General features: G+C 40.4%; 1 protein-coding gene across 5 annotated transcripts in view; it reads left to right on the top strand.

Moving 5' to 3' along the window:
- The first annotated feature begins 789 nt into the window (after positions 1-789).
- Positions 790-9,279, top strand: part of VPS35L (VPS35 endosomal protein sorting factor like) — a 58,080-nt gene continuing 49,590 nt past the window's right edge. For 2 of the 5 annotated variants that reach the window (XM_075514608.1, XM_075514607.1), the window contains exons 1-6: positions 790-914; positions 6,132-6,231; positions 7,185-7,352; positions 7,671-7,793; positions 8,152-8,176; positions 9,061-9,137. In XM_075514608.1, coding sequence (XP_075370723.1) covers positions 898-914; positions 6,132-6,231; positions 7,185-7,352; positions 7,671-7,793; positions 8,152-8,176; positions 9,061-9,137 — 510 coding nt within the window. In that variant the 5' untranslated portion in view covers positions 790-897. Of the gene's footprint in view, positions 915-3,356; positions 3,614-6,131; positions 6,232-7,184; positions 7,353-7,632; positions 7,794-8,151; positions 8,177-9,060; positions 9,138-9,279 lie in introns of those variants that run through there. The other 3 variants (XM_075514605.1, XM_075514606.1, XM_075514609.1) reach the window with 3 other exon arrangements.

Below are 9,279 nucleotides of genomic sequence, written 5' to 3'. Positions count from 1 at the left end.
CCAGTAGGCATCACAGCTCTGTTTTGGTTCCCAACTTTCCTTAGGAGTGGAAAACATCTCAAGAGGGGAAGAATTTACAGTGACAAGAGTAACCTGTGTCACAGGTGACAAAATGTGCTATTGATATATAGAGTGCTAAAGATTGGTGTTTTTAAAGGGTGTTTTATGTGCTGTATTTATTATTAGCATAGGCATATGTTGATGTAAAAATAGATTTAGTTTAACTGTTAGTAAAAATGAATGCTTGCCTTCCGTTCAGATTCAACATCTAAACCTCTTTTATTTTAAGCATGCTTCCACTCTGTGTAATAAGACATTGTAGCACGAAGTTTTTTTAACTTTCATGAGGCCTTTCTCTTGACAGGTGCCAGAATTTGTTTTTGTACTTGATGTTTTGTATTTATACATATTTATCTTTTTATTTTGTGTGGAATTGTAATATCATTATAAAAGTGTATTTATTTTTGTACTTTATTTCATTTTCACCAGTCTTGCTTTTTACTTAAAACATACTGCACAATAAACTTTAAATCTTTAAAAAGAAGTGCATTTCTTTTCTTTTTTCTGCGTTGAAAAATCACTTGATGTAAAATTAGGAAAAGGCAAACCCTATGGTGCAAGGCCTTCCACCTCACAACTCACTGCAATTCGTACTGGTCAGCGAGGGTCTTTTGACCTGTCCATGAACAGTTCCGGCTGGGGCGTTACCCCCGTGTAGCATTTTACACGAGACACCAAAAAAAGGCCGCCAGAGGAGCCTCCACGACCGCCCGCCTGCAGCGGGAGCGCGGCCCCAGCCGCCAGCTCTGAGGCGAGGCGCTTCCCGCCGCGGGGCGGGGCGGGAAATGGCGGCGGAAGGCGCTGCCCGGCCGCGGCGTCATGTGACGGGGCGGCAAGATGGCTGCCTTTCCCTGGTGAGGCTGCGGGAGGCGCGGGCAGGGTTGCCGGGCGCTGCCTGCCCCCGTCCTGGGAGGGGGCTGTGCTCCTCCCGGCCCCTGAGGCAGCGCTGGGGGAGGGCAAGGCCGGGTAACGGGCTCTGAGGGGGCTGCGGGTTCCCGCGGCTGTGTGAGGCCAGCCGTCATCCTCGGCGCCTCTCGCAGTCGGGGGCCGCGGCGCTGAGGCGGGGGCGGCTCGGAGAACGCCCGAGCGTGCCAGCGGGGCAAGCTCCCCTGCCGAGCGAGGGCTGCGGGGCTGGGGAAGCCTCGCCTTCAGAAAGCGAAAGCGTTCGCCGCCCGTGGTGCTGCTTCCTGCGGGGCTCGGGGCCGCTCGGCCTGAGGGGCTGGAACCTCCGCGAGTGGCGGGAGGGGGTCGGGGCGCTGGGTACCGGAGTGCAGTCCGGCGGTTCTCTTGGCGGCTGTCTGGAGAAATCTGAAGATAGAGCTCAGATTTACAACACGCTGGTTTTAGCTACGTGGGGTGCCGGGGCGGTGGCATAGCTCTGCACGACGTTACGTGGGGTTCCCACGCAGGAGCGGGCCCTCGAGGTCCGTACGTGCTGGTGAGCCCTCGGGGGAGCCGGCCCCGCCGCCGAGCCGCGCAGGAGGCGGCTGAGGGACGGAGGCGCTGCGGTGAGAGCCCGGGCGGGGGAGGACGGCCGCTGGTCTCTGCGCACTGCCCCGGGTTTGTTTTCCCCTCACTAAGCAAGAAAGTTACTCAAGGGCAGCTGGCGTTTGGTTTGGTTTGATCACGTCGTATTTTTTGTGGTGTGTGTCCTGTTCAGAGGAGGGAGCCGGTGAGGGGAGGAGCGGAGTGTTCCCCCCGCCGCGTCCGGGCGGTGTCACTGTGGGCTCGCAGCGAGCGGCTGCTCGCGCCTTGGTCTGTGGGTTTCAAAACTCGCCAGCGAAGATGAAGATTTCTGTACAGTGAATTTAAGTTTGCTGGCACAGTTTAGCTTTCGTTGGTTATCATCTTTCCCAGGCTCTTTAGGTGTAGACACGGTGTTTACGGGCTACAAACTGAAGAGGCAGAGTCGGCTTCTAGCGACGTGCAGTATTTCTACAGGAAAAATAGAGCTGAGGAACGTTCACTGCGTAGGACATGGAATAACTTACGCAGTCTGGTATTTCTTATGGAAAAGAAGGATAAAATAGGTGCTGTCTCTCTGACAGAGTAAAGGAAAATATGTTCATAGTTCATTTTTCTCCGAACTTGTTCTTTTTTACAAATGAGCTGATTTTCTGTTTCTGGAATACTTGCTCTCCTGAGGCTATTGTTCTTTTAACACATGGACTATATCTAACTTACGGGTTTTGATGTGGCTGATGTGTTTTAGTCCTGAGCAAACTAGAAATCAAACCGATTGTGGAATCAAGAAAAGTAATATGCAGCAATTAGAGCCAGTTAGAGCATTAGGATGCCAAAAAGTTTTCCCCCATATATACATTGTCATGCTGAAAATCATGTCTTACTCTTTCATGTTATTAATGTGTGAGCAAACGTTAATGTTTTACAAAAAGTGGAAATAATTGGTGGATTTAGAAGTCATTGTTAATGAAACCAATTGAGGTTTTATAACAACATCAGAGCTGTACTTTTAAAAATAAATTCACTGAGGTATGGAATACTTTCAAACTTGAATTTATGTAGCTAGGAACATTTGAGGGTGTAAGACGGCTCTAACATGTTAGTTGGCTGTTGGAACTGATGGTACTTATGTGGAGTGCAGTGATTTCGGTGGAATCTGTGTGGTCAGTGACCTTGCAGAAGCTGAAAGGAATAAATGTGGCTGCAACTTTTGAATTTCTAGCAGTACCAAACTATAATGAAAAACTAAGGACCGCAGCCACAAAGCAGAGCAGTGGGGATGCTGACAAATTGGTTTTTACATAATGCAGCAATGAGGTAGCAGGCTAATAAGTAGGTCTGGTAACACTGATGCAGAAGTGGCCATGGAGAAATAATGAACCAGAGTAAAATGTTTTAATGCATGTTTTTCTGTAATATGGAAGATATTGTCATGCTACAGCGTTCAGTAGAACGCTAGCTGTTTTTAAGTATTGTTGGATGCTAATTTTAAAAAGGTGTTCTGCAGATTAATTGTCTGCATACTCATTAGTCTTCATATGAGGAAAAAAAATAGCACCTGTTAGCACTGAATAAAAGGATCTTGCATTAACATAGTGTTCAAATTAAGAAATTATTGGTTTAAAAATTTGTTAGAGTAGTAAAAAGAATTGGCAAATATATATAGTAATTTAAAACTTAAGGCTAGAATTCATTTTTGTAATAACTATGTGTAACTATCTAGAGATATTGTTTGGGTTTTATGTTTAATATTCAAAGAAAGATAGGTACATTGACTTGTGGGATGTGCTTCATTGTATTATCAATGCCAATATGTGTCTAGTGTTGTAAAGAGATTCTTTTCCATTTTACATGCCTTGCTTGTTTGTGCTCCCTGTAAGCTTTTTGAAGCCCTTGCTTCAGGTTAAGCACTGGCTCCGTGTGGGTGCTGCGTGCCTGAACGTTGTCATGTCCTGAGAAGGGGAGGTGTGGAGTCCAGGCTGGTTCTTCTGCTGCACGGGGGCTGGCTGTGTGCTGAACCTGGAGCACGAGGAAGGCACCTGTGTTCATAGGGTGGGCTGGGTGCTGGAAGAGCTTCAGTAACTTAGGGGTAAGGAGGAAGTAGAGCAGTCCCAAGAAAAAAGATTGTTTACCAGGAGGAGAGAAAAAGTTGGCAGTCTGGCAAGTGTCGAAGGCATAGAGTGGTGGCAATTGCAGTGATACCTTGTGTGTGAAAAAAAAGTTGAAACTCACTGTTAAAACAGCACCTGCAAGCAGGAGTGTATCTTGCAGTAAGCACTGGGGATGAAACCCTGGCTTGGCCTGGGTCTTGTTTTTATTTACTCTAGGAAGTTGGCTGTGCTGCTGTGGCTGAGAAAGGAATGCCTAATCTCCTTTCCCTGGAGAATAAATGGAACGTAATGTCAGAGCAAGCTTGAACTTGTCCCCCGTATTAGCTGTGTTACAAGCTGTCTTATCACTTGAATAGCCACATTGTAAATGTACTTTCTAAAGACTTATTTGCAGGGTGAACAGCTCTTCTTCATTCCCACGTGTGTATTAGACGTGTATGCTTGCCCAGTGATGCCTTATGTTATTATTAGAGGACGACTGATTTTGGCCTTTGGGCTTGGGGAATGCCAAGTGTGAGCTGTCAGTGACATCTTTCTTTACTGCTAGTTTGGAAATATCTGTAAAGGAGAGGTGTGGAAGTACTGACAGAACTGTAACAGAGCAATAGAAATGTTATAATTGGGCAGCCAGAAAGAGTTTGAAAGATTTTTCACCCAAATGCTAATTAACCCATGAAGCAAGTGAGCAAGGAGAATCATTGAATCATGGGACAATAGTAAATTGAAGAGGCTATTCATGTATAAAGAAAAGGAGCTGGAGATCAAGAAAACAAAAGGAATAAGCACGTGGATTTCACTGGACTCTTTCTCTTACTGTGCTGTATATCATTAGATGTCAAAGCTTCTCCTTGGAATAGCACAACCATAAATGAAACTAGTTCTTAATCTTTTTTTTAATTAATCTGGGTTTTTTGGGGGTACATAGTATCTGTAGAAGAGCTGGCTGCATGGCACTGCTGAAATTCTTCCTAATGAGTTAGGTCTCTGAGTACGAATGGAATTCTTTGAAAGTTTGCGTTAGTTTTTGTGGGAAAGATGTGTATTATATGGGGGGAATGCTATTTGTTTTTGTTAGGAGTCTGATTAAAGAAACCTTTGTGTATCCACTGGTTTTACTCATTCAGCTAAGGCCTTAGTGTGTGCTATAAACACTCTCAGGATCCTGGATAAAACAGGAAAGAACAATTAGCTGCTCTGCATGTTTCAAAGACTAAAAAAAGAAATCAAGAAGTCACGGAGGGTAGAATGCAGAGAAAATTTTTTCAAATATATTTTTCTAGATTTTACTTGGATCTCTTTCTGCCTTAGTACTTAACTGTTGCTACTGCTAAAGGAAGGTACCATGTGGTAGCTATGATGGCAGTTGTTTTAGGAAGCAGCTGTCCTATGTATTTTTGTGAGTTCGTATTTTCATTTCCCTGTTTAACCATTGCTACTACTCCATACAATTAAAAGGAATACATTTCATATATTCATGTGTTGTCAGAGATATTAGAAAGCATTTGTAATGCTTAAGTCTGTTTTGAAATTGTCATCCAGTGCTAGTCAGGGAAGTTTTAATCCCCACTTTTTGCCTTCTTACATTGTCAAATGTGCTTTAAAAGCCACCTTAAAGTATAAATTTGTATTTATATTTGAGCAATTAAAACCAGGATGAATGGTCTATTTTATAAAAGACCAGCGTCCTTAAACTGTGATTGATAAATTAGTGTATGTTACTGTTAGTTCCTAATGGCAACGTTGTTTTACTCAAATACTTTTATTTATATTCTTTTCTGGAATCAAGTCTTTTTTTTAATCAGAGATGGAGGCCATAATTCTCACAGTTCTCTTGTAATATCAGATTCGAAATAAAACATGAAATATGTGTATATTTGTGATTTTTTCACTTAATGGCATACTTAATTTTCATAGGAGACGCAAGGCTTTTATACAAGGACTTATCCACAATGCAAGCATATGAGTACTGATAGGGTTTTTTTCCCTTATAATTTGACTTTTGCCATTTTTGTTATGAGTACACTGAACAGATAGAAATAGATTTCTCAGGGAAGAGCTTTGCAGCTACACAAGTTAATCTGTGTAGTCCCTCATATCTGTGCTTGACCACTTTGATTTCTTCCCTTGTGTTTTCACACTTACCTTTTTCTTTCACTCTGGCTATTCAGTTTAAAAGATGTGTTTAATAATCTCCATCAGCCTGTCACAGATACAAATGCTTCGTTAAATTGCCCTTTTGATGTTCAATGGAATGGAAGAGAATCCAGCTGTAGAGACAGAATACAGTTGAATGGGTGAAAGTAAAATTTCTTCAGTTTTAGTTTATGTATCTCAATAGAGAGAGAAATTTTGGTCTTTACATTGACTTATTTTTCAACATGTATTTCTTTTTGTAAATACACCTGTATCTATACAGAGGTAGGATATGTTTCTCTGTTCATAAGTATATGATTATTTATGTGCATGTATGCTTTCCCTTTACTCTTGCTTTTTAAGGCACGCAAGATCAAGAAACTATGTTTCAGAATCTGAAGTGTGCAAACTGGAATCTGTACCCTTGGATTTTGGCGATTACCATCCACTAAAACCCATTACAGTGAGTTTCTTTTTGTGCTTTTGGAAAATGAATGTGAATTAGAACCATTTGTGTTCCTCTTCTTACTTCCACTCTTTTAAAATTAAAAAGCTTTGAAGTTGGTGGGGGTACTAGTGAAGTTGCTTTCTGTGTTAGTGGCCTATTATTTGAGAGGCATCAAGGTTTATTCTGTTGTTTGTCCTTTACAGAAATTTGCTGGTGCTGTTACGTGTCAAAAACTGTCTCCTTCTGACTAATACAGCATTTCAACTTAGGGGTTTTCTTGGTTGCATTAAATGCTGAATAATGGATAAGTTTAAAATCAAATTGTTGCATTACAAATAACCTGCATAATTGCTCGATGTAAAAATTTGGTTTTGGGTTAACTTCCAGTCAGCTGTATGCTTTAAAACATTTATCATTTCTTTAATGTATGAGAGGCTTTTAAAAATGTGGATGTACAAAAAAACCCAGCTTCAGACAGATGATAGTTATACACTAATGAATGATAAATGGACAGCAGCTTCTACTCAGGAAGGTCAGTAGGGAGATGAGACAGAGGCCTTAAGAATGGGTTTGATGTTTCAGGCTTGAGTATTGTACAAGAAAAGTAAAGATGAGACTGGCAGAGAAAATCAAATAGCAAGAAAGAGGTTGGAGGAGAGGGAGAAAAACAATAAAATAGAGGAGGAGTACTAGAAGGAAATTTAGCATGGTTATCCTCATAGTTCTGTAGACCCAGAATTGGAAGGAAAAAGAAAAAAGTAATGGAAATGCTAGTGCAAAGTGCCTCCAGATTCAGGGGAAAACGAGGTGCTTCAATTTAAATGCTGATGCTAAAGAGTTTCTTGTAGATGGGTCCTTGCTTTCATTGCAACAGCACAATTTATATAGTACATATTTTGGTGATTTATTAAAGAAAACAGGGGTAAGAGAAAGTATGTTTGTTTAATAGTTTTGAATTTTTCTTTCAGGTTACTGAATCTAAGACCAAGAAAATGAACCGGAAAGGAAGTACTTCTTCTACCTCCTCTTCTTCTTCTAGTTCTATGATGGATCCATTGAGCAGTGTATTGGATGGTACCGATCCCTTGTCATTATTTGCAGCAGCTGCAGATCCTGTGACGACTACTGCTACCATGGTAACACTGGAGGGCAGTTGTCTTGACTAAATAAAATAAAAAAACCCCAAAACAAAACCACAAAGCCAACCCCGGATAAAATATATTCGTCTCACCACTTTGGAGGTTAATGCAAATAGAAAATATATGGTGTTATTAGAATAAAGTATTCTTTTTTATTTACCTGTTTTATGTTGACATTTATTTAAATATGGAAATTTTTTTTTAATATTGTAACTTTGGATCAGTAAGCACTTGAAATGTTAAATTGACCTTTATCAGCCTTCTCTTTTTTTTCCAGATTTGTATTTAACATTTGCACTCGTACTCTCCTCATAGGATAGTACACGAAAGAAACGGGATAAAGATGACAGCTCAGCAGTAGGAAATGACTTTGAACCATGGTCAAGCAAACGTGGTGAAATCCTTGCTAGATACACAACAACAGAGAAGCTCTCTATTGTAAGTGGCAGCTTCTCCAGTTTTATTTATTTGTACTAGACCTTTAATGGATTTTGGATGTTGCTGTTTTGTAATTATTTCGTGAGTAAATACTGGTCCTCTAAATTTCAGTTTTAATGTTGTAGAAAACTGTATCACAAGCTGTCACTTAAAATTATTGTTTTGGAGCTGAGTCCAAAAATCTGTTTATACTTAGAAGCCATCACTTTGTCTTTTTGTACTAATACAAATAAATTCTGGTCTTATGTCTACTTCTAAATGATTAGAGGCCTAATTAGCAGTATAATTACCCTGTGCGTTCTTGGAATGCTAACAAGTACATGTTTTCTAAAAGTCTGCTTTTTCTGTTTCTTCACAGAATCTGTACATGGGATCTGAAAAAGGTAAGCAGTTCCTTTATATCTAACAGTAAGAGATTTTGCTTGAGGTAGGTTGCAGTGACAGGTTTGTGGTCAAGAACAGTTGAATGTGGTTTCCTCTCCTCCCCCCATCCTGACACATGGTTGGATCTATGGGGATTTTTGTGGATAAGACTTCTGCTGGATTTTTACTTTAAGTATTGAAAACAAACCACCCAACCACTTTGTCTTGTATGCCTTGTAGGCTAATGAATTTGTGATTGTGTGTTGTGGAAGGAAATGGAATTCACTGCCTTCCACTGTAGCTTAAAACTTTCTTCCATTTAAAGTGAGCAATGATATTTTGAGGATCATGTTTATCAACTCTTCTGCTTTTTGGAAGGGAAAGCAAACAAGTCCCTTGGGAACTTGTTCAGTTATTCTCTTTACATGAAAGTAAAATGATTTCAACTGTATGTTGAGTGTTCAAAAAAGAACCAGATGTTAAATATTTTATCATGTTTTCTAGCAAAGCAAATCCGGGCTAAGTAGTCATAGCTGATTGCATGGTAAATCAGAATTTTTATATTAATTTTATATTTTTATATAGAATGTTTTGGGTTTTGTTTTTTTTCCTAACCTAAATTATCCTATGGTTCTATCCAGTGGTTCTTTCCTTACCAGCAAAACTTGCAAGAGAATCCATTTATATTAGTTTTGCTTACTTGTCATTCCCTGTTCAAAGTGAATGAACTGTAGGTATGTTTAAATGTGTGGCTTCTGGAATAGCCACCAAATGAATCAAACCACTTGTCTTCTGTCATGGAAGCTGACTAGTTGTCCGAGTCTGTCAAGCGTCTTCAGGTTTGTTTCCCTTTAGAAGTCCAAGTGTTTAAATGTTAAAAACTTAAACGTATAATTCTTTACAGGAAAAGCTACAACTGCTGGCTCAGCAGTTTCTGAAAAAGTGAGGACAAGGCTAGAAGAACTGGATGATCTGGAAGAGGTAAGAAAGTTTTCTGATCCAATTACATCACCATTTTAAAAGATAAATAAATTTGTGAAATAAAAATCTTTTATGAAACCTTTTAAGAAGGTCTTGATTCTGCATGTGCTTATGCAGTATTTAGACAAATACATACTTTCCA

Source organism: Mycteria americana, chromosome 12, assembly GCF_035582795.1.
Source record: "Mycteria americana isolate JAX WOST 10 ecotype Jacksonville Zoo and Gardens chromosome 12, USCA_MyAme_1.0, whole genome shotgun sequence".
NCBI classification, from domain to species: domain Eukaryota; kingdom Metazoa; phylum Chordata; class Aves; order Ciconiiformes; family Ciconiidae; genus Mycteria; species Mycteria americana.
This window is presented reverse-complemented; position numbering and strand designations above follow the sequence as displayed.